General features: G+C 38.6%; 1 protein-coding gene across 1 annotated transcript in view; it reads right to left on the reverse strand.

Moving 5' to 3' along the window:
• Positions 1-5,890: 5,890 nt before the first annotated feature.
• ERCC6L2 (ERCC excision repair 6 like 2) overlaps positions 5,891-26,824 on the reverse strand; it is a 74,619-nt gene continuing 53,685 nt past the window's right edge. Inside the window, exon 19 of the mRNA XM_088157185.1 lies at positions 5,891-26,043. Coding sequence (XP_088013311.1) covers positions 25,110-26,043 — 934 coding nt within the window. The 3' untranslated portion in view covers positions 5,891-25,109. The remainder of the gene's footprint in view (positions 26,044-26,824) is intronic.

Consider the following 26,824-nt stretch of genomic DNA (forward strand, 5'->3'; position numbering starts at 1 on the left):
ACAAAAAAAGATTTTGTTAAGGAATTATTCTTTCATCAATGAAAAATGCTTCAAGTTCAAATCATGCTGAAAAGCATAACCATATGGGACAAGAGACCAACAGCTGCACTCAAATATTTTCTTAAGAAATGGATATTCATACTCTATGCTACGTCAAAATAACATTTTTGTATATCAGCTTAGTTCACAAGTGCTTTAGAAAGGGGATCATTGTTTGTCCTTTCCAAAGTAATTTTCAACTGGAGCCATCATTGCTCAGTCTTCCTGGTGACACATAGTACACTGGACCCTCATAAGCAGAGTATAATATCCCTTTTCTGGCAATGAAGGGGGCACTGGCCCCTCAATATTGCCTGAAGAAGGAGAAAGTAAGGACTATGTCCTGTCCACATAACTTCAGTATTTATCCATCCTTGAATTAAACATTCAAGTATAACATGTTAAAAATAAAATGTTCAGGATCTTGCTCATAAATACTTTATTTATGGCTTTGAAAATATAAGTTGGAATGTGAAACTGAAATATGTCCTGCACTTACAATCATAAATTACACAGCACCATAAATTTACTGGACATTTTACAAATACAGATATTTTCCTAAAGAATTTAGGTCTAAATCAGGCATGACAAACAGAAGGCATGGCAGAGGACAACATTTCAAGACAGGTATGGTGAGAAAAGAATAAACATCTGAAGAGATGGGTATAAAGGGACTAGAGATAGAATGTGAAGTAAAGGTCTTCTTTCAGGACAGGAGAGTTTTAATTCCCAAAGAAGGGGAAAATACTTCTCTGGAGGTCTTCATTTACATGCTTACTTCTCTTGCTGACTTTTGAAAGTTTGATTGAAACTTGTTTAAGTTTTGATTGTTAATAGATTTTTCTTCTAAGTAGACTTATAGAATCACAGTGAATTTACAAGTGACAGCTTTTGGTGTAGTAACGAAGTTAACAAGCTCAGCCAAGGGTGGCAGAGGGCTTTGTTTTGCTTTGTGTTCTCAACTGGGAGAGCCCATGCCAAGCACTGAGAGGAGTCACGACCATGGTGCAGAGCTGATTTCACAGGAACTATGGAGAGAGCCAACAGCATGTGCACAAATCTGGCTACACAGGAAGCTGGATGGTGGGAGCCTCCCAAATCTGGTTCATGGCAATTTCTGGCTAGCAGAAGATCGGGGTTGGTAGCACTGGGCAGTGTGGGTGTGCTGGAGGCTGGCACCCAGCCCTGCAGACCTCAAGGGATCTGCAGAGAGCTCCACTTCCATGGGCACCTTTTCTATGGAGGAGTAGAGTGGGCTTTCAGTGAGGCAACAGATGAAGTTTGCAGTGGGATTAAACACTCTGGACCTCAGAAGGGTGAATAATAAATACTTGGAGCTCAAGGCTGAGCAAACTCCATGTGAAGTGCTTTGAAGTTATTTTTTCCCCAAATATCAGCTAAAAGCACAAGGAGCTACACAACTTGTCTTTGTTGGTCTTTTCATCCTGTGCAATAACACATCAATTTCCTCTTCTTAGTAGCTTGGAACTGGTAAAAAGCCAGAGCTCTTACTCCATAACACAGCAGCTTTATAACTAAGGTACCTCATGGGAGACATTGGCCAACAGCAGCATCACCTGCAGTTGCATCGAGGCAGGAGACTGCTGTGGACACCTGAAAGGCTCATAATGTGCTTGTGGGAGCCCTCCAAGAACACAGCTGATGGTAAGGCATGGTTCACCAGAGCACCTGAAATTGCTCCAGACATCCATATTTGAGGAGCTGTATTTCTCATATGGTATCAAACAAAAGTAAAAGGGGGTTTCAACAAAAAACACGACCCAAGGAACTGGAACGATACTTTACTTCAGCCATTGTTCCTGACTACAATGAAGCAGTGACAAATAGATGAATTCTCAAGCTACAAAATGCCCAGTGTTATCTAAGAGCCACTGAAGTTGCTGAACCTTTTGGAAAGGTCTCTTGTGCCATTATCCTTACCTCAGCTTTAGCTTCATTTGGTTGGTCATTTGCAATATGCCGAGTAGTTGAGCGATGAGAGAGATAGAAAGTTGCCAGAGATGTACAGACCAGTCTGAGCCTTGGTGGTCTGCTGTGTCTCAGAGGGGTTGGGCACACACGATGAGACTTTGTGCAAAGCGCTCTGGCAATCGATACATTTTGTCCATAGGGAAATCTTCTGTTGGACTGCATTTCACAGGATGCCAGCTGGGTCAAAGCCCCCCAGCATGGCTGGTTCTTCCCAGGACAGCTGTTCACTGCTGCCAGTATGTATGGGGGGCCAGGTGTGCCTGTAGTACGGGGGACACTCGTCCCTCCTGATGGCAAGGCATAGCCGTTGCTCCTGCTAACTTGATAAAATGTCCGAGGCTGAAATATGCGCGTAAAGGGCTCTATTCCTGTTGGTGGATGCATACAAATGCAAACAGATTACTTCTATGAGGAGAGACACATTGGACAATTTTTTCAGATGCATAGACTTCAATGACACCTTTTGACTTCTCGTGTGAGATCACAGCCACTTTTAGCATATGTCCCTTTAAAAAAAGACATTAAGTTTGCAATCACCTGCACAAACATGAGCCTCGATTGCAGATCCAGGCTACCTTTCCTTTTCTTCATTGACATATGGTTGATAAAATCCCTGTTGTCCTGATTTACTGCCTTAATTTGGTATGTAGATTATGCTAAAAGCTATTGAAATTGTTTTTCTCCATCTCTGTCCTTTCTGTTTAACCAAAAGTTAGGACACATGCATTGATCTCTCACTACTGCCTGACAGAAGTGCAAAATGTCCAATTTTGGATAGAAGTCAGGAAGCCAAAGAATCATGGCCCCACAAATATGAGTTTGCACAGAAATCTGGTTATCATCTCCTGATTGCTGGATCCAGATGCTGGTTCCCAAAGAGATGCACCAAGGTGCCCCTGAGCAAATCAAGAAAGAACTACGCTTTACAGGAAATTCTCATGAATTGTACAGCAAAATTTGAAAATCTATCATGGCCAACTAACAATTCTTGCTATTCCAGAGGTACTTCAAAATTTAACAGTTACAATAGTTTTGTTTTACCTGTGACAATGTTTTTGCTACCTACAACAAGTCTAACACTGGTTCTATGGCAGAACAGATAGAATGGAAAAGACCACGGCTGATCAGCCAGCAATACAACAGAAACTACCTAGAACTCATCACTTTGGTTTTGCAAACTGAAGAAAGAAATTCCCACAAAAACGGCTAATATGCTAAATCCTGATCCATAGACTTGAAAAATTGGATTTAGCACAACGGTGGTGGATGAGGCTGTCAGAACAGCTCTTGACCTCCTACAGATGGTAGCAAAGGAGCTGCTTCCATTAGGTCACAAATGCAACAAAACTGGTGATGTCCCCACTTAGATGAGTTAAAAATATCCAGTTTGTCACCATGAGAAAGCTTTATAGGAATGGGTTGGCTTCCACAAATTCGTCAGGAAATACTTAAAATGCACAACTTCTTTTCTCCACTTCGGTTAATCTTTAGTTGCTCAGACTGTGACTAAGTTTATGTAACACTGTAATCTACATAGAGAAAATGCTAAATAGTAACATACTATGAACATTACATATAATATAGGCTAAGTTAATTTTCCAAGTTCCATAGAACTACAACACTAATGTTGAAACAATTTTTAAAATACTACCACAGTAATCAAACCCTGTCAGACTTTTGTTTAATGGGAATATGTTAGCATTTTATTCTGTTTTGGAATAAGCTTTGTCTGAAACCATTGGAATTTCCTTTAGAACAGAAATCCCAGTTACCAACCATTTTTGTTCCCATTGTTCCTGCATCCCAGATCCCAGCACCCAGAGGCTAAACTTCTTTTCCAGTGTATGTCCTTGTTCCACCTCCCCACGCTCACAAGTCCTGCTGTGCAGGATCTCACGGGCTCTCTTTTTGAGAAGCAGTCTCTGCAGAAAGCATGGGCCCACAGCCCACTCTTTGGAGAGCTATTGTATTGTGTTAGGTTCCTGGGCCTAGGGCTCTCTGTCCAATAATCTCTTGCAGCACAAACATTAACCACCTAGAACCATTTATCCAAGGAGAGTCCCTGTGGACTACATTACCCAGAATCCTGGTCTGGGGAGTTAATGAGGGTAGAATAAATCATGCTCAGCCCTTGTGCTCCTCAAAGTCAGGATCTTTTTATTGCATGAAAACTACTGGCCAGGTGCACACAACGGATGATGGTGATACTAGATAAAAATGTAAACCGGAAATAGTTGCACTTAAATTAATCTCAATAAGAAGTGAAAAATCCAGACCCAGTCTTTCTGTTCATATCCATGTCCCCAGGCACAATGTAAAAAAGCTTTTGTTCTGTTCTGATACAAAAAAAAAAAAAAGCATTTAAAAAAGTTCCCTTAGAGTTTATGATGGTGGAGACATCACAAAACATTTGGCTTTTAATGTGAAGCAGTGTAAATGCTGTAATCATATTTACAGGACATGATTGATAACATGCTGCACATGAACTCCTTCCTTTAAACTTTCCTATAAAACACATTCATCTGCCATTTCCCAATCTCAACTACCAAAGGAGAGAAGTGAAAAAAAAATTAAATAAAATCTAAATAACTGTTTAGAAGCAGAAGATGAAAGTTCATCTCCAAATTTCAGTTTGATGAATTATTATATTCCTTTTTGAAAAGTCTGTGTAAAATTGAAGTTTTGGAGGGCTTTTCTTCTTTGTTAGTTTCACTAAACAAAATAGACTCACACCCATATAAGATTAATGTGAGATCCCAATAAATACAAAGTCCAAGAGGAAGCATTCAATTGATTACCAGTTAAATCTATTTTTTTTTAGCAGTGTGATCTCATTGATACAGAGGGCTACTCCTGAGGTCCATTGCTATACGGGGATCTATGGGAGATGCTGTGGAGAAGGTTATGTTCTTCTTGAGCTGCTTTGCTTCCTGACAATACTCTCCTATTAGCTGCAAATCACAGAAAATCACCCAAAGTCACTGTTAGGTTATAGCCAGCTCTGCTGGCAGGGAAACAAGGAGCAGTCTGCTACCATTCTGTCTCTGTGGCTGGGAGGTGATAATCACAGGCTAATCACAAATGGGAGCAGGGAGTAGCCCTGTTAGACACAAAACATTTCCATGGCAGCTCTGGCACCGAAATCTTGGTCTGGGGAGTGAGCATTTTACAACAAAGTCAATCACGTGTGCTCACTTACCTTGCTTGAAACTCCCCTTCAACACCATACAGACAAAGTTTAACTCTTGTAGACGACATGAATTTGACCAGGTGACACGACAGGTAACACATTAAATTCTTGTAATTGGAGTGTGATGGAACAACTAAAACAACACTAAAAATGCAAATTTGTCATAGTGAAGAAAAAACATGGTAAATAAACTCAGAGGGAATGGAACATCTTAAAACATACTTGTGTTGCATTAGAATTTCACAGGATTCTGAGATTAAGATAACCAAGTAACACATATTAGAAAACTCCAGACACAAAAGAAACAAATTCAATTTTTGTATCATAGAAAAATGTATTATTTTGCCATAGCATGTTTGAATCTACAGCCAAGAATGTCTAAAGTATGCTATAAACCTTTGGGCAAATGGTAAAGAAAGTTGAAGCATAATCATCCTCCCAAAGTCTGGCATGTGGTAAAGTTGTGCTGCACTCATTTAAGATAATTTTGTGTAGCAGATGGACATCCCATCCTGCAGATGTTCAGATAACAAATGTTTTTAAAGCACTTTGAAGACGAGGCACATAAATACAAGGTTTCATTATTAGATATTAGGAAGCGTAATAAAAATAAATACACTTCATACTAAAGAACATCTGAAGGCTCTTTTATGAGACACAACATAGAGGTCTTTTCAAAGCAGTGATTTATTTTTTCACATTACTTCTTTTCATTAGCAGAGTTCATGAATTAGTTTGAAAATTTCTGTTTCATTCAATCTAGGAGTGTCAAATATTTTTGCCAAAGAAAGGCACAACTACTCAGACAGTGTAAAGAAGCTTATAAAAAACTAGTAGATGGAGAAATTCATTCAATGACTAGCAGCACTGATTGGATCCAGAGCCCCAATAAAAATGGATAGTCAATATACACCCTCACCTTAAAACATCTCAAATACCACACAAAGGAAGAGAGACAAAGGAGCAATAGAGCGTAATGTAGAAAAACAAAATGAAAGCCATACACTGAACATCTCCATTTCAAACAGTTGTGTAAAAACATCTGGAAGCTGCAAATCCTGAAGAACCCAGCAGCGTCCTGGTCTAATGTTTCACCCAAGAACATAATATCTGGTTTCTGTGAACTAGATAAAGAACAGGTACAAAACAAAGCACAGAATGTCAAATATGGCACGTGCATGAGCTAGATACTTGTTGGCTTCATTACAAATTAATCTATTTTCTATGTAATCAATGAGAAATGTCCTACTGACTTAGGCTGGGAAAGTAGCACACTGCAAATTCCTTTGTTTTATGGAGAGACGTGTGGAAGAGGATGGCACACCCTGAGGCTTACATCCATAAGTGTGATCTTTCAGCCATGTCCCTACAGTTACTATAAATGTATACTGTATCTAAACAGCCTCTTATTTTTCGCAGTGATGATTATATGTAATGACAATTTTGATAGATATACCTTCTAGAAGGGAAATTCCGATAAGGTCAGAATGGTGTCTTTGAAGTAAGAATTAAACCCATTAAATTAAATTAATAGACATTATAATTTTATGAGGTTTCTTTTGCTGGTCGAAGAAAAAGACCTGTAGTGTTTATAGACCTAAGGTGAGACACAAGGCAAATTTAAGTACCAGCTATACAAAAAGATGAGAATGCAACTCATACCGTGTTGGGAAAAGAATGTACTGTCCTGTGTTTTGTATGAGGCAATTTTTGTGAACACTAATATTATCAGAGAAAACTCTTCACTAAAAAACTGAAACACTAAACAGGACATCCTCATAAAGAAGGATAGTGCAGGAAGTAAGGAAGTGGAACCAAACCAGATGCCAAGTAATTGTCAGCTGGATCACAGAATCACAGAACAAGTTGAGTTGGAAGGGACCTGCAAGGATCATTGAGTCCAACTCTTGGCCGTGCAGAGGACCATCCCCAAAAGTCACACCATGTGCATGAGAGTATTGTCCAAACCCCTCCTTGAGCTCTGTCAGGCTAATGACCACTTCTCTGGGGAGCCTATTCCAGTGCCCAACCACCCGCTGGGTGAAAACCCTTTTTCCATAAATGGCCACTTATAGGACTGAGAACCAGAGCAGGTAAGGACAGGACAACCCCATGGGATAAAAAGACCTAGATTTTCTTTCCAATTCTGGAAGAAGGGTGGGCATGTTGTGGACAAACAAATACTTATTTCTCTGATTTAGACATAAAAGATAGCATGATGTGAAAAGACCACAAGCAGTTTTCTAGTAAAAGAGAAGTATAGAAATATAGGGAATATTTCAGAAAATTTGAATTAGGGTTAGGATTATAAGGATAATGAAATCAAAAGCTATTAGGGACACATTATTTTGCATGTGTGATGCTCATATGTAGGACTAAAAATCCACAACGAAGTCATAGATTCAGTTCATTAAAATGAAGAATATCAGAATGTGGGGTCACTTGTGTATGTGCCTTAGAATATGGTGAGGGTTGACAGACTGGGCTGCTAGTCATCACTGTGTCCCCTTCCCAGTGTTCAGCATGTGTCTTCTGCATAATTCAGAGACAACTTTGAAGACAGAAGTGCTGAGTTTCTTGCATGTCTCTCTGTTTTCTCATTATAATACTAGAGTGCTTTACAGACTGCATTTATACCAAACCTATGAAGTGAGGGACTACTATAAGAGATGGAAATTGAAGCACCGCAGATTAATGTCCAAGATGATCACCTCTTCAGGGTGTCTAAAGTGAGGTTCCTAGATTTTTTTTCAACTTTTTGAAATTGGCAGGAATTTTACATTTTCCAGATGACCCTTCCATTGACTTTCACAGCTCTTGTGAGTGGTCTGCAGCTCTGCAGAAAGCAGTAAGTTACTAAATTCTTGACAGTATGATGCACAATAAAGGTGTTAAGAGAGAGAGAATTCAGTTGTCAGTGATAGAATTTTATCATCTGACTCTTCCTGAGTCAGTAAACAACTACCTCAATAATGAGGGCTAAAGAAACCCCTCCAGATAACAAAGTATTCCATTAATGACTCCAGCCTCTTGTGTTATTGCATTCAGTGTGCTGATGTGGCCCACTCAAATGGTTGCCAGAAAAAGTCTCCAATGCAAACTGAAAGTAGCAGTTTTCTCCTAATATTCTAACAAGTTTCTCCCCTTTCTTGAAAAGTTTCTAAAATCTCACTGAGGAAAAAGTATCCAGTCACGAAAGGTGTACTCCACGCTAGAGCTCCCATTGGAAATGCTATTTGGCAATTTCAAACCCAAGCAAGACACAGGTATGGAGTCTTGAAAATACAAAGCCTTGATGGATTCCTGTACTCCTGTTTCCAAAAACAAAACAAACAAACAAACAAACAACTAAAAGTTTACTGGTTTACTGGAAGTCAGGTAAAAAAAGCCTGTTTTGTTTTTCACACTGCAGACTGATGAATAAGAATGGCATATCTTATGTTCTTGATTCAGCAAAATAACATGAAAATATTGGTCAGCTTTCAAACACTAAGATTTTCTGATTACAATGAACATCTGAAGGCTATTATGCACATATTGCTTTGGCTGACCTTCATACAGAACATATATTTATACTCTGTATAAAGCACAGTGAGGGCTGTTTAATATACCTGTACTGTCTTAATGACCTAATGTAGAACAAATGAAATTCAATGGTTGTGAAAGAAGCTAATGGTCCTTTCTGGTTTTAAACTCTTATGAACCTGTAAGATACTAAAAAGTTAGAGGGCCATTTTCCTCCTAGTTGTATATGAGCACCTAGTTATATCTTCCTGAGAGTTCTGATCCAGCAGCCTCCCAAGAACCTGATGTTACTTGAAGCATAGAAGATTCACAGTTCATGGCAACAAACCACCTGAAGGAACAAGTTAACTACTTTAACTTGCTTTCAACTAAAAAATGCTATGAGCAGTTGTTCTGGTATATGAGCCAATCTGGTACATGAGTCAGTCCCACTATTTAGACATTGTGGGACTGTATTACATTTCACCCCACCATATCAGACTATGACAAAATAACTGCTGCCAGCTCCTTGCCACCACTGCTACTTCCTTCTTCCACTGGCAAACAACCAACACTTGTAACTTGACTGATAGCTTGAAATGACTGTCCTAATAGCTGGTACCATAAATGACCACATTTTTCTGTCATTCTCATAAGACCTTCACATGTACTCCTAAAGCAAGGTTTAGAAATTGGTTATTTGCAATACAAGAAAATAATTTCCTACCCAGCAGCCCTTAATAGCTGCCAAGTTCCTCTATCAAGCACTGTGACATTTTGCTGATGTGGAAGATTGAAATGAAAAGAGTGGAAGGACCTTCCTGCACATGGTATGAATTTAATCCATGCGGATAAACCTACAATGGGCTTCTCAGACTTCCCAGAAATCTTGATCCGACACTGACACAAATGAAACTGAAGCTCCATTTTTATTTAGGCAGGAATTACTTTTTTTCCCCCTCCTTCTTTCTATGTCCTCAGGCACTTTGGCCATATTCACTAAATCTATATGCCTGCTACAGCCTCCAAATTCAAGAGCATAATGAGTCATTCAGACCAAAGCTTGAGTGAGGGAAGGTAGTGAGATTCAGCACATAATACAGGTTTCACTGTAAGCTGCCTGGATATTCTGTACTTCTGCAGATCAGATGAATATTCTTTTTCTGCTCTCTGCCAAAGAACTCAACACTCCTGTAATTCACAACACAGAGCTTTAGTGTCAACTTTTTACAACCACATGAGAACTTCACTGTAATAACACCCAAGAGAAAGAGAGGGATTTCCTCTGTTTAAGTTGCTCATAGCATCTAGATTTTTTGCATATTCATCCCTCTAGGTCATGTGTGACAGTCTAGCTGTGAAGCTGGAGGAAGCATGGAGGTTATATCAAACTCTATTTTAACTCTCATTTAATAACATGTTGATTATCGTTGCATCACACAGCAGCTGCAAAATTGCAATATTTTCAACAAGTTCTGTGTTGTTATCTGTAATCTGATTAACTGTTATTTTATTCCTGAAAGGTTCACACCGAACTGTGTATTTTTCAAATATGTTTACATTTCCAGCAATTTCTTCAAGGTTTGTTCAAACCAATAAGCATTTGCATTTGAGGCTGTTTCCCACAACAAAAAGGCAGAGTTTCTGAATGTGGTTTTAATGCTTTCTCTTTAACTCCAGTTATTTTCTGTACAGATGATATATTGCTGTTGCAGTTCCCTGCCTGTAGTTACCATCGTCACTAATCCAGTAATTTCCAGTATACATTTTAGGCCCACGTCAGCCAATCACTGCTTTTTGGTTGCCTTCTTTCATATACCACACACTAACCAAGGCTGCAAAACAACACTGAAACTCTGCAGCTCTACACAGCTCAACATTCTTAATTGGATAAAACAGCCAGAATTTCCTTTGTTTCATTTGTTCTCAATTTGGAAACATATTTTTCCTAATAGCACATGCGAGCTACACAGATTCACCATAAACTCTGACAGTAGTTCTTACTAAATACAAAGCCACATGAAGATCAGATTTATAACACTAACTCATCTGGCATCTCAAGTGGCACACAGCAAGCACCAGTTGCTTATTCAGATAACTTTAAAACTTTCCACCAAATGTTTACTCGTCACTCCAGTACAATGCACTCTTCTGACGTATTAGTTTCCTGTCTACATTGAAGAATATATGTAAATTTTGATAAGTAACTGTTGAACTTTAATGGCATAGCTGCAGAACAACAACAACACAGGGAAGGAATGAGAGGAAATCTTTCTAGAGAAGACAGGTACACTGGTGTAGAATCTTTTGTTTTCTCACACAAGACTGGAAGGCAAAGTTAGTTTTGTTTTAGATTACAGCCATATAGATCTTGGTTACTACAGCATTTTGTTTCCTTCAGAATACAGCAAGAAGTAAATCCCATGATAGATGTGTATCCTACCAGAGTAGGGCCACAAAGGCCTTACTTGGCATTTTGCTGCCAGTAATATTTGCCATACTTGTATTAATGGTGCAAAGGACTTTGGGAGGGAAACTGGTCAATACATATGTTAGCCTAAACATTTAGCATTTGACATCAGGATGATCTCTAGACAAGGCTCCTCCCTACACTGAAAGTCCCGATAGTCACCTCACAGAGAAAATAAGAAGTTAATAGAAACATATCCTTCAATTATAGTATCACTAGGCACAAATGAGTTAAAAATTACTTTGGGGTCCAGCAAGCCAACCTCACTCCAGTTGGACAACTGCCAATAAGATGGTAATGGCTACACCCTGAGGAGACAAGAAGCACTTCAGCTGGGTGAGAGTGGCCATAGAAAATGGAGGAAAAGCACCAGGACAGAGCTGAGGACCTGAAGGATGTATGCTGTTGGATAAGGGGTATAAATGACTCTGAAACAGTAACTCAGGCCTTCACATAGATGTACCAAGATGACTGTTGTATTCTGAAGTTAGAGAGAGGTACACTTTAAGCATTTAGAATATATGTACCTAGTATTAACAACATTTCCTGAAAGCAGTTACTGTTTACAGACCATTATCTGCTCTCTGCAGTAAGTTTTCACCTTTTCTGTTCAATGTTTTTTTCTGATATAATACACATATCCTGAAAAACATGAAGATAAGAGTTTAGGAATGAGTTGGAGAGTACAGAAAATCCTTACAGCAACTGTAAGAAGAAAGCAGAAAAAGCCAAGGAAGATCTACTGGCTTTCGGGAATTTAAAAGTCATGACTTTATTTTTTTACAAGGCAGTCATTATTTTCAGTAAACATGACAGGATTCATGAGAAGATTTCTTAGCATTTAAGAGCTTTTAAATTATGGATAAATGCTATGCACAAAATTCTCTTTTGGCTTTTCTGGGTTTCTCTCTCTTACTTGCCCCTTTGGCACATTTTCCTCAGAGCTTCTCACTTCAGCGGTTGAGGGGTGTTTATTACCAGGATCTTCTGCCCTTATTTATTCAAGCAGAAGAAACATACCTTACATGTATTGCCCAGAGAGAAGGAAAATCATGGAGATTAAAAGGGAAAGCGTTTCCAAAGAGCTACAAAGCGTCATTACTTAAAAGCCTTGCCAAACAGGAAAGAACTACCTGGCAAGAAAATTGAAGAGCAGGCGCTATTGCTTAAAATCCCTTGGTTACTGCTTCAGCCTGTATAAATTATCCCTCTAGAGGCCAGCAAAGTATCAAAAAACAATTACCATGAACTAGACCATAATACTACTGTAGATCCAAATCTTGCCCAAACTATTAACATTTAAAACTTCTTCCAGCTGTCCAAAGGCTGCCTTGTGCAATGAGATTGAACCGTTCTGCAATTACAGTGGCAATGTAAAAAAGCATTTCATAACATTACCTCTAGAGATCTAGTGGTGTCAGGGGTGTTAGAGAGTGCACATGAAAACGGATCTATTGCCTTCACTCATATAGGGAAGATCTCATTTAAGCAGTGTGTTTGAGATTGGAGCATACTTAGGAGAAGCAGTGTTTATTGTGGTCAGAGACAGGAATGAGACTCTAACACACTCCAGCACTGATTTGCTGTTTCTGAACTTTCTATCTTAGTTTTACCATCTGTAAAACAGATACTGTAACACTTAAAATGCAAAGCTGACCTGGGAGAAAAGCCTTCTGCCTCACAGAAGTAAGCAATGTGAACATTAATTACTGCAATCAATTACATGGGAAAGCCTCAATGAAAAGTGCAATGGGAACACACAAAGGAGTGAGAAATTTGCCAAATGAAACAGGTATATGCATGTCTTAGTACTTTGTTTTAATGAGTGCACTGATCTAATGCTTTCACTTTGAGTGGGTCTTACTCTTAAGGCTTTTTCCTGCAGCCCTCACACAGTCACATTCCCACAGAAGTTTGCTTGAGGAAAGCCTCAAGATTTGTGTGTTTTCTCTTGTGCCAGGAAATACTATCCTTTTAATTAGCAGGGCGATTTCTTTGATAACTCTTTAAGTGGCCTCACTGCAATTTCATCTCTTTAGTTGTCATCCAGCACCTGGGAGGTAAGGAAAAAGGAAGCAAGCACTGAATTTTTCCATCATTTCTGCCGAGGGTTATTTCTGAGACACTCTACTTTTGTGGGTGGGCGGATGGATGAATAGACAGACGGAAAAGGGAGTTTCCTTTATGGGATTCCAATAATTGGTATGTGGTTTACATTCCATTCATCTGAAGGACTCTTATTTTAATCAGAAACAGGCTCAGGCCACTAAATTACCTCCAGTGTTCAAAACATATCCATGCTTTCAGCTGGTGACTTCTCTCATATGCATCTTTTCTTTGACACCCACAGGCCCCAAAGAGTAATGTGGTAATCTACCACCAAGAACTCAGCGTCAGGTCCTATAATAGGAGTTGGTTCAGAGTTCTTTTCCAGACAGAGAGAGGTTTTCTGATTGCTAGCTTCACAAGCAGAAGGTCTTTAAAGTGTGGTATTTGAAACTGGCATTGATTTCTATAAGCGGGTTTCGGGTTTGGTGGGTTTATTTCCTAGGCTCATCCAACTCTGGAAAGCCTTGTCTGGACTTTGACAGGAAGTTGTGGAAGTCTGGCAGCACAGCTTGGTCTTAGTAGCCAGATGCTAATGCAGACAACTGCTGAGAAAAGCCATCTATTCGGCAGCTGGATACACTGGTGTGCTTTAAGCACAATGGAATTAAAGACTAACACCTTGTTCAGAAGTAGTCAGACTAAATAAACAACAACACAGCAAATTTCAGCTTTGGGGCTGGTGAAAATGTGAAAATATTCAGCACCAATTGCTGTTGTCCAAGGGCAGGGAAAACATAAAATTACTTGCAGTGAATTAGTATTCTATTATTCAAATGTGTCTGAACCTTTTGTGATAGATCCCCAGCAAATCCTAAAAATTTCTTCAAATGCCACCTTTCCCCATCAACTAAATGGTTTCACTGGCAAGATTTGTTTACCCTTAACTTTCATTATGGATGTCCTAACAAATTTATCTTTCCAGGGTCTATCTTGTCTAACCCGTCCAGAGAGTAACTGCACATGCTTTAGGGATTTCCATGCCATTCATCCTTGAATGTGGTTCACGTCACAACTCCCTCCAGTGCCTACTGTTCGGATCTCTCAAGCAGCACAACAGGAAATCTCCTGCAGGCAGATCACACATTACACAATCTAAGAAAGGAAGAACAGTTTCACAGTTAAGATCTATGTCAACCTAGGTCCATCACAGAGTTTTTGCATATGCAGTTTGCCTGCCTTGTGCCTCACTTCCCCTGTGGGGAGAGGGAAATGAGGCATAAATGCAGATTTACCATCAAAGGGAAGGGTAAGCCTACCCCCTTTTTCCCACACTGAAGATGTGATGGAGACAGCCTGTGGCAGTGGCCTGTGAACGCAGACAAAAGCTGCAGAGTCATCAGTTCTTCAGTTCTTCCATGCATCCTGAAAAGACAACATGCAACATGGCTTGGCAATTCATCTGTCCTTGGTCCACACTAGGCAAGTATGAGTTGCTGATGTCATGAAAAAACCCATCAAATACCTCTTGCTTCTTACTTATGATTTAACAACCTCTTGGCAGCATTAACTTCTCGACTGTTTATTCAGATCATGAGACCCTTGGCACCTAATTTAACATTGGTACTGGGAGATGAGAAGTATTTGAAGTCGCATTCTGGGTTGCAAAGGTTTCAGCAACACCCCCCTATCTACAACCTGATTATTCCCTCTCTCATGCCACAAGGAAGCAGGACCCTCATTCCTTGGTCAAAGGCCTTTAGCCCTGCACTCTGCTAGAGCTCTGAGATGTCCAGACCCAGGCCGAACTACCCAGGGCAAGGAGATCATTGTCACATATCTCTCACAGGATGCTTTCATCAAATCATCTTACCACACTGCACTGCCTAGGTTTTTACATATCCCGATCTCCCAGGATACAAGATTTCTGTCTGAAATCCACTTTAAAAGATATTCTTTTGTCTTTACTTCAGAGCTAAAATAAAATTAATCTTTAAATACCTGGATTGAGTAATTGCAGAGCTAGCTACATTGCTAATTTGGAGCCAATGTATCAAGATTAGAGATATTTGATCACTGAATACTGGATTGAAAACAGGATTTGGAGTGCTCATTCTGCACTCCATTGATTTGGCACATTCTGGCCAAATCATTTCAAATTTAATGAATAGTAATATTTTGTTTATTGCATTTTCTTTCTGCCATGAAATGAACCATCGTTTCTGGTTTGTTTTTTTTTTTTTATATTGAGATTTATCATAGAGCTAGAATTTGCTAAAATATTGCTTTGCTTTGGACATTCCAGAGTAGAGCTATTTACTTATTTTGGACAGCAAACCAGCTTGATACAAGGATTCTTTGGATTGATCTTTCTGGGGGCTTACTATAATAATTTTACACCACTTTTGATTAAAGGAAGGTGAAATGCTGAATAAACTGTGACCAGCAGACCACAGGGGACTGTTAGCAGCACAGGCAGCTCATTTAACCATTCCCTAGTGTTCTTCCTGGACTCATCAGACAGCACCTTCACACACCAGGAACTATAATGCAGCCTTTAATTAATGTATGACTGCTTAAACTTGTGGGGTTTTTTCCTCCCGTCTCTTCCCTTGGTTGGCCACAACTGTTCAAGTATTGCTGTCGGTTATTCTGCTTCAGTATTAAAAAATGCTTAACTAAATAGGCTAGCTTATTTGCTTTTGCTGATAGTAGCAGTCCACCCACAGAGCCCTTTCAAATCTCTTCAGTGTTTTGGAAACTGGATAAGGGACTTATTCAGTGACGTGCAAGTTTGTCTGAGCCAGGAATGAAGCGTGGATTTCATGAAATGAGAAATAACCTCAGACCACACACACAGTGTAATTTCTGAACTCCAGCTTGGGCTCTCTTCCCCTCGTCCCTGTGCACACATACACACACCCCTGCTAAAAAACCAGATGATGACTGACATCCCTAAATCCTTTGAGCATTCTTTTACAGCTAAGACCAGAGGGAGGTTTTCAAAGCTTAGGTGGCTCATTATTAGTAACACACTGACGAAAAAAATGGATTACTACAGTATGTGCATACCACAGAAAAGAGAAATAGCAAAAAGCCTGTGCCATCTAAATACTTTCAAGAGGAGAAATTGCTGATGCAAACATATTAAAGCTATTTTTACTGCATAGGGAGAAGTCCTTCCCACAATTTTCCTAGAGACTTATGTTGGTTCTGTCACTACTTGTTTAGTTAAGCTAAAATCACGGAGTGTTTCAAATATTATTTTCCATTATAATTACAAAAAGAAGTAAACCAGGGACATAAGTTTACTGCATATTAAAACCTCACACTCTTTCCTCTCCTAAGCAGAGGAACAATACTGTATGGCTGTTAAGAACGAAATACACACAGAAGAGGCAAAGGGCAAACTTTTCCACAGCTGTTACTCCATAGCTTCAATGCACCTCCTAAGTTTAATTCTTCATAGCCTTACACCAAATGAGTACACTTAAACAATGAGACAGCTCAGCTCTCCTTAAATATTTCCTATGCTGGACTAAAAGTAGCTTTCTTTCTTCAACAGGTAAGGAGTTCTCCTGCGTTACAATTGTAGCACCACTGTTGAACTGACCCTGCAAAGCTTAAAATGAACAAGGTGCTTACAGACTGACTCCTGTGCCTCTTCCACTGATCCGTAATACCATCACATAACTGAGCCATTGATACAATCTGCTTATGCATACAAATGTACATCTATACTCATATAATACACTGGTGGTATTTCCACCAATGAAGTTTGTATAACGCTTTCTGTTAGAAGACCTGAATTCAGTTGTTCTTTACTTTGTCAAACTCCAAGTGCTCAAGCTGAAATTTTTCCTGTTGCATGTCTCAATCAGCTGAATTTTTTTTTCTAAGTTTCAACTAGAACAGCTGTTCTGAAAAGGGGACTAAAGGGGATCAGTCTCACTTTCCCTCGTGTTTTTTCTATAGCCATTTCACTGCGAATCTATTTCATCTGCATGTTTGGGGAGAGATACTGTGGGTGGCAAGAGGGTTTACCTTACTGCAAGCAATCATGCCCAGTAATAGACTTCTGAAAACCTGCCAAATTTTGGCCAGGTTCTAAACACTGTGGTTTACCCACGCTCCATACAAATCTCCTAGAGAGAAGCAACGTTGTTTTCTGAACACTCTACCAGAACACGACTACTTTGCCTCATACACTTCCTTCATCACCAGACTACATGCACATCCTTCCCATACATTAACTGAGTGACTCCACAATTACTAAAGGATTTATAGAACATTTTGGGTCTTTTCTTGCAATTTATGGTACTGGTTCCCAGAAGCTGCTGTGGCACTACAACTCAGAGCTGAGAAATTCTGCCTGTTGTTCCATCAATACTCATTGATGGTGCCCATGCAGGACACTGAGGAAGCTCATTAGCTTGGAAACAAGATGAAGAGCTTGGGCTAACAAGAAAGAAATAAAAAGCAGAGCAGACTTCAAGAGACAGATGCAACATAAGGCAAGGCATAATGATCCATCGTGTTAAATACACACTCTCTCCAGACCGTAGAATAGAACTAAGATTTCACAGATGCCTGCACTGTTTTGTTTTCAACCAGTTTCTGTGACATCTACTAACAACTACATCCTTTCTTCCCCTAACTGGCTAGTCTACAAAAGAGACTGCAATCCAGTGCTATTAGCAACTCCAATTTATCAAGTAATTGGAACTGTCATTCCGAATTTTCATAATGATCCACATGGAAATCAATCACTTCTGAGTAAAGGAATACCCTTCTTTTTACAGTTTGGCTTGAAAGTTTTCAAAAATCACCTTTTCAGAGCTGCACTAGAAATAATAAGGTTATAAAAACACTCAGAAGCTAGAAAACGACAGCATTAAAACTGCTCATGCGTTCTGTCATGGTCTTCTACTGTATGCTTTACAATATTTTTTCCCAGAGACATCACCCTCCTCTGCAGATCACCACATTTCTAAAGAGATCTCTTTATTTCTTTCCCTTTAAGATTTATAGATTTTCCCCTCTGACTGTCTGAGCACAAAGCCAATGACGAAGAAATCTCAGGTTGCACCACAGATAGCTGCAGTCTCTGCAGCTGTGAAGCACAGCTGCACTGTGGGCTACCATCTCAGTGCATCCAAACCAAGCTACTGGGTAGCTACAATCTTTTCTAGTTAGTTCCCAGCTCACTGCCGGAACAAAACTGAAAGATAAAGCCAGACATAGCTCACAGACTTCCAATCTATTATGTTGTAATTCTGCAAGGTTAAAAACGAAAGTTCTCTGCTACCAAGAAGAACAGACTCACTGATGCTTCCCAAAGGTTTTGAATACCCACTTCTCATCCCTGAAAGAATAAAACAATGAAATATAAACTTTTGCTTAAAAAGTGACGTGCTTAAAATATAGCAACTAAATTACAGAGGGTTTTATTGTTCATTCTAGGTCTTAAACACAGTATCTTCTAAGATGTTGAGATTTTAATGGTGAGGAAAGTAAAATAAAAGTGTCTAGTTCTATTTTTTAAACTCCCTTAAAATTTCTTAGATAATTTCCTTACCAGATATTTTATTTTCAGATACATCATCCTCAAGACTACCAGGTCACAAGTGTCTCCTCTCATGGTAGAAGCAAAGACTTCATGCATGAGATGAAAAACGGTAATCATGCTCAACTTATTACCACAGTCAAAATACCTAACCATAAAGAGTAAACTCTGCAAAAAGGCCTAAACTTTTACCTTTCTTGGGGTAGCAGTTTTGACATTGGATATCAGGGTCTCCAGATGCAAACAAGTTCCATGTCTTTGGCTTTTTCAGTCACTAGTTAGGTTATTCCTTTCACTGATATTCATGAAAATTAATATATAGAATGCTTGAACCAAAGGGTAAATGAAAACATTAAAAAAACTCCCACCACTTTAAACAGCTTTTCTCATTACTAAAGAGGATCATTTAATTATTAAATATTAAGTTACTATTTTAACTTTTTCATTACATAAGCAATAGGAAGTCCAACTTTCACTTTTAACCAGCTTCCTACTGCTTCTATTTCTTTTAGTGAACTGGAATTTACGAAGAGAATTACTTAATATAGATCCAGAAATGTTTCAAGAGAAATACCACAGTTTAGTCCAAGCACATTTTCCTAAATTGCAGTCTAAGAACAAAATAAGAGACTGCACATTCTCTTCTGTGCAGTTTACAAAGAATCAGAGATGTGAATAGCACCGAATTCAGGTATTTCTGATGTTACAATTTTTCATTGCTTTCTCATCTGCCTAAGGTTTAGGAGTTTGACATAGAAGACTATCAAATGGCAAATTACTCAGTTACAACGATTTGACAGAACCACAAAATTCTAAACCACTAAATTGTTCTATGTTCCCAAGGTTCAACCAGCAGAATGTCAAATATTAGGTAAAATACCTGTACTGTATGCTAGAAGTTGATTATATTGTATAGACAATTTAAAATATAATTCTAATTTCTATATACATTGATCCATACAGTATATAATATAAAGACAGTAAATAAGTACATATATATTAAATAAAGATTAAGGCACCTAATAAAGAAAACGTCCATTACAAGGAACATAATTTCAGTTTTTTCGAAATAGTGCAGAGTGACGAATCAGAACCAGAACAGAACCTCAATATTTGACTAATGAGATAACAGTCCTGAATACTCCCTCCAAGTGTGAGACTCTTAAATTAGAATTAGTGTATTTTAATTACAGCAATATATATAACCACAACTACAAAACAGTGAGGGCAGAGAGGCAAGAAGAGCACAAATGCCTCTAACAGTATACGCATATCGAGGGACCAAGGCAAGATAATCTCTGAGTCTGCTGTGAGGTGAAGAGACAAAAGCATGAAACAGATTTTAAGAAAAGCTTTCTCAGAGACAATGAAATTACATTTCCAATCAGACCACAGTATGAATGTTTTCCTTGCCATGGAATTATAAACCAGAAAAAGCAGAAACTGTCACAGAAGTTCCATCGCAGAACCATGAGAATGAATCATGGAGAGGCAAGTGCTGATGACAGCTATGCACATTTACCTCAAAGAACATGAATAGACATAAGGCATTTGTTTTTAAAGTAAGTAGCATAGAATGATTTTCAGGATGATATGGGAGATCATGTCTACATGAGCATTCACATGATGGAAACAACTCAATACAACAAAAGGGGAATAAAACCCCTCTAGGATAAACAGTTCTGTTGAAGAAAAAAACAGATTCACTCAGTTTAGCTGATATTTGTTTAGCATCCCAGCTATCTCCACTGATTAGTCATTCTCTTCACTGGGTATAGTGCTAGGGACTGAGAATGTTGCTGTTAAATATACAAACAACATTCAGTCATTGTGACATGCTACAACAGACCAATGCAAATTGTAATGTAATTAAACTGTCTCTGTGTATTTTCAGAAAACAATGCTTTAGTGCAATGGGCCTGTTTATACTCCAGCTTGTGCAAGTTGTGTGTACAATCTCAATTCAGTCATATTGTGTGTTGACAGACACTAGGTCAGGTTCTGACCACTCAATTCCATCCTCTCAGCTCAGGCAAACTTGGAGAACAACTGAGACAATTTGTCCTCAAGTATCATGCATACACATCATGCTTACATTCAATTACATTTTTTATTTTAGAGCACCATCTTCACTTGGTCTTTGAAAAAGAAATTCAGCTTTCTGATGCCAACTAAACAAAAGTTAGGATGCCAAGCAAAAAACTCTGAAGCCCTCCAATCATCAGTTTAGATAAACTTTCTTCCTGTTCCAGAACTAGCTGTCAGACTCACACAAGAGATACAGACTCACAAGGACACCGCTCTGATCCACACATAATCTACAGGACAAGTGGCATACCTCTTAAATGCTCTGAATCACTGCCTACCTCTCTCATCTCCAATCTAGACATCCAGTTTCAACAACAGAAATTGCATCTCCTTAGTCATTCCAAGCTAATTATCTACTTTTCAGGTACCCTCATAAGGAGAGTAGACTCTGACATGATAGCTACTTAAGTGGTAACTAATCTCTTTTTACAGAACCGACCAAGTCAAGATGTACTGAATTAGAGAATGTGCAAACACAAGGCAAGAAAGTATTTGTAACAGTATTACATCATTTGTTGCATAAGCTGGAAGGTATGCAGTGAGTAAAATACACAGGACACTGCAGGAATGGAAAAATATGTAGCAGCAAAGGCAGTTAAATGCTTCCTTGGAAGAAAATCCTCTTCTCCGTCTGCAGTTGAGATTTCTAAGGAAGTAACTTAAATCGTATTTTTCTTATGTAGTAAGTGTATCATCACCTTTGAATTATCCTGTGATATTTTGATTATGTTATTACCAATCACCCTTTCCTCTTCTTAATGCTGGTTTTTATTCACTGTGCTGAAGCTATGGCACTGGCATCAGTTTGCTTTTTTTGCTCGAAGTCATGACCTGCTGAAGCTAAGCAAATACATCCTTTCAAGCTGCCTTAATGTGTTGACAAATGTTTGCATCCACACCCCGACTTTCTCAAACATATTCATTACCTGAAATGATTCATCTCCCTCCCTCAGATCGAATATGAAATCTGTGTACCACACAGCTACTGCCAAATGCAGTTCTAAGTATAGCCCCACCTTGCAAAACAACTTCTGATCCAAACTACACTGCAAATCAGACTCAGAACACACAGGCTTTAAGTAGGTCTTGTAAGGTAGTTGGGATAGCTGTGTTTGTTAGCATAGACAGGGCCAAATTTCTTACTATTTCACTGGAAATCTGGGGGGTTTTTTGTTTTTTTTTCCAGTCAAAGAATTTCCATTGAAGTCAATACTGGAAATAGTGGTACCACCTGCGAGGTCAGGGATCCACAGCGAGACTCATAGGAACTCCAATGAGTGAAAACACAAGCGAACTGCAATAAAGAACAGTAAAACCTACCAAGTAATTTCCACGTGGAAGCAATGCTACTCCATCGCCTAGATGTTTTATATACAGATCAAGTGACAACTACCATGAAGCTATCTCCTTATGCCAGGAGACTCTTAGAGTTTTCCTGTAGTCCATGCCTCCCTGCATGGAACCTGTACATGGAAGTATGAACTCCAGACTATTATTTTTTTAAAGCCAAATAAAATGATAACCACAGATTTCTAAGACAACAGAATTGATCTCTTCAGTTCCAATATTTGAAGATTATGTCTTTAAAAATAGTAGGTAAAATTCTTCTTTTTAAAATTTGTTCAGATTAATTTTTTAAAATTACACAGACATATTCATGATGAAAATATTTTACAGACAGATCCCTAGGGCACTAAGTTGCAATACTTATGGCTTAGGTGATATTTCCTTGTAAAATACATTAAATTTGCAGTAACCTACAGAGTGACATGAATGTTACTTCAGGTCATGTTCCCACAGCTCAATTCAATTGCATATAACAAAAAGATTTCCACAAATATACTTCAGTATTTGGCATACATGTGAATAAAACGTGCACATCTATGGAAGTTTTGATTTATGCATACCATTACCTTGTAAGAGAAACATAATTTCCTGATTACTTCAGGAAAATTATGACAGCTTCATACTTGAGAATCAATAGAAATTTCACCTACCCTAACCAGATTTTGCCCTCTCTAGTACCTGACTCCTCCTACCTATCTCACACCATGACTGACAAACATGGTGCAAAGGTGAAGCCTCCCTTCAGTAAACCAGTATTAGCTGAAATCAACAAGGGTATCTAGTCCCCTCTGGCCCTCAGGTAGAGGTTATCAGTCCCTCCTTCTGGCCTAAAACAAGGACAGTTTCATCTATGCAACTTTTAGCAGGTATTTTTCTCTCCTACTCTTGAATATGTCAGATACTGCCACTACACAACCCACTAACTCCCTACAGAGTCTTTCCCTATTATCTAGTTTCAATTATCTTTGGTGTAATTTAAGCTGCTTAACTTCTCTTTTTGCTGTAGACACTAAGGGGTTATTCCCTTCCTCTTTTTTAATGTATTTGATGACCATATTTTTTATTCTACCAAACTTTCTTTTTCTTACCTCTGGAGCAGTTTGCCTCTCTGAGCATAGGAACGCTAACCTGTAAAGAAAATCAATACTAATGCCACAAACAAAAGGCCTTAATTTATCTTGTATTTATTAACATCAATGAGAGTGTAGGTATTCCCTGGCTTAGACTGACTTCCTTTAGCTGTACATAATTCAAATGCACCAATGACTAACAGTTTACAGCTTCTTCTTTTACTTTCTTAGTTCATACTTTTTCTTTAAAAGCTGTTCCAACTGACCATTATACCATTTGGTATAATGAAGTGGCAACAGCATAGATTCAGAGTAAGAACAAGTTAGGGAACACATCAATATTACTTATGTTAGCTACCTGTAAAACCCAAGGCTTTTATTACTTAACATTTATGTTAAATGCTCAGCTCCTTGTTTCAGGTAGTTAAGTTAGATTTCACAATCAGGATTTTAGACAGTTTCCATTCAAAATATGTGCACAATGGTTACCAAAGAGACAGAGTGCAGTCTACAACAGCTTCCCATGACCTAAAGTAGAAGCTGCTCCAGATCAAATTTAAGCTTATTTTCCAGTGGGCAGTCTTCCAGACCACAAAAACTACCACCATTCACAGACTGCTGCTTGTGCAGGTTCAGCGTCCAGGGTTTTAAAATTTCGTAATATTTACGCTTCACATGAAACAATTTATACAGTATACTCAATGTAAACTTGTATACTAATGATTACAAAAGTCAAAAATTAGATTTAAGGTTTCCAGAGCAACATGAAGCCCTGGTATCTTCAAGTTATGTGTTACAAAGTACTCTTCACATGGTCCCATAGCACTGAAAAATGTAACAGATTATTTGGCAAATGAGATATAACCCTGAGTATCTTACACTCTTCCAATCTATGAAGAATAGTTTTCATTTCGAAGTTTTATTACATCCAGCAATCCACACGAAAGATGATAGATAACCTGTCAAGATGTTGAAATTCCTTACTACACTAAATTCCTTACTACTACACTGTATTGCTTATTTCCAACACATATACTGTGCTGCATATTCCCTGACAAAGACATGACAGAAGTCTGTAAAAAATAAAAGAGATGAAAGTGTAATGAGATGAAATTTGACACCCAGTATCATTTAATGAGAGAAAGATCAAATCTAAAAATTGGTGGTTCTTCACATCAACCAAGCTCAGAAACTCACGTTTATAGGATACTATGAAGATTTCAAAGGTCCACAGCTCTAGAGACTGAGCAGAATCATGGAGGATGGAAATCCACCAAAAGCTATTAGACACAAAGACATCATCCCTGTCTCAGGTAGTCCTCCAGACTCTAGCACCTCAGAAAATATATGCAGTATCATTGTCAAATCCTATTATCTCCAAATTGTGTTGAGATGACTGACAATGTCCAAATTTGAAGTAAAGGGAAAAAATTACTTAGTACTTCTATTGAGCCCAGGAATATAATCAGAACTAAGGAAAGTAAAGAGCATTCAGAAAATTCTAAAAAAGTTTAATATAAAATCATCATATATCATAGGTTACCATATATAGTACATAGGCATGACTACGCACATATGTACTATACACTGCATATGTAATTGCATACATATTCACACTTGGAAAATGTCATTCTATATCACTATAAATATAAATTCTTTGTTTTACCTTTAATTTCATGGAATTACCATGTTTTGTGGAATAACACTGCCAAAGTTCAAATAAAATAGTTATAGTGCAATTTACACAGAAAATTTTCATTTTACTACATTACAAAATTTAGCAGTAGATGGCTCATCTCAATCATCTGCACTGTACTTTTTCCACAAAAAAGTTTCATTTCTTTTCCAAAGAGAACTTTCACACACTTCTCTCTCTTCTGTCACTGTAGAATGAGGGGCTCTTTCACAAAGCTTCTCTACGACTGCTATATCTGTGAGCTTTCTGAGGCTCTCCTCATTCTGTTCATTCAGCATATCCCAGAAATCTTTTGGTCTCTGCTTTGATTTTTCTGCTTGTCCTGAAGAGAATTTCCTTGGTGATTCTGTAGACCCATTTCCATCATTTCTGAAGATTTCATCAAGAATAGAGGTATCTCCAAGTAAGTCCACATAAGAATTTTTCTTGAAAATCTGAGCTTTTCTCTCTCCATTTTCTGACTGAGACATGGATCTTTTTTTTGGCAACTGTGTTCCTTCTGAGTCTTGCTGTCCTTCACAACTTTTTACAGGTAGCACCTCAATTATTTCTGATTTACTGCTTAATGAGCCAGATGCTGTAAAATCCCTTAATGCCTGACTGTTTCTTCTTTGGATATGCTGAGTAGCAACAATGGGTGTTTGTTTACATTTTGCATCAACAAACATATCTTGCAAGTTAGAGTCCTTGTGAAGCTGTTCTGCTTCTCCTTGATGGCTCTCCTGGGTCTGTGTTTCTGTAGTTCCACTGAGAAGTAGTCCTTTAGCTGATGAAGGTCTAGACTTAGGTCTTCCAAAATTAACAATGGATTTTCTTTTTCTGGACTGTGTTGCACCCAGTTCTCTTTCCTCACAGTTATGGGCAGCTTCTGCTGGTACTTCAAGAGAGAAGAAAGGCTCCATCTCTGGATGCTTGGAAACGTAGAATTCCTTCAACATCTTCTGCCTGGCTTCTGATGTAGCTTTTGCAATATGTTCTGCAAGGTCTTTCACTGATCCCATATTAAAGTGGCATACCATTTCCTCAAATTGTCTCCTGTAATTATCAAGAAGGAAAAATGTGTTATGCTGACACCCTTAAGTAGGGGGTGGGGGAAATATGGAGGAAATGGCTGTTCCAAGTCCTTTTAAGGAAGACTTGCTGAACAAAAATTGGATAAACGCATGCACAGGAGAAATTGTCCACGTCATCCTACCAGTGAATTATGGAATACTTGTTTCTGCTAAAAAGCCAAGCTCTAATTAAAACAGACCACTCTAGTTGATTTAGCTCTAGTCTGAGGCAAGGGAACCTTGCTGGAAAGCTGGAGAGGTAGGTTTACAACCCCATGTTGGAGAAAGAATATAAAACATGTCACCTTTCCTGTTACGAGGGCTCCAAAAGGTGATGCCTTGAAGAGCTGGAACAGAGGCTACACACAAAGTTAAGGGAATAAAATGGGTATTTATTGAGAGGCCTTCAAAAGGCCTACAAAAGCCACACCCTAGCAATATGAGCGCTACAGTTGTGACCCCTGCCTGGATGGCTCCAAGATGGAATGAAACGAGGGGTTGGTCACAAAATCTTACACTTTCATAGGTTTTGGCTCATTTGCATGAACCCACCCTCCACACTTCCACATTGTTTGTGCTTAAGGCCTAAAGTTTGGAGAAACTGTCCTTGAGTTCTTAACTGGAATAAGACTGTTCTGTTTTCATTACCCTAGCACATCAGAAAAGCACATCCAAGGAGAACAGAAAAACTTAAAATTAAAGGCATCAAAGGCAGTAGGACTTAACCCTGTTTGCCTCAAATACTACTTTACTGGCTAGCTCCA

The sequence above is a fragment of the Sturnus vulgaris genome, chromosome Z, assembly GCF_052056855.1.
Source record: "Sturnus vulgaris isolate bStuVul1 chromosome Z, bStuVul1.hap1, whole genome shotgun sequence".
In the NCBI taxonomy this organism is placed as follows: Eukaryota; Metazoa; Chordata; class Aves; order Passeriformes; family Sturnidae; genus Sturnus; species Sturnus vulgaris.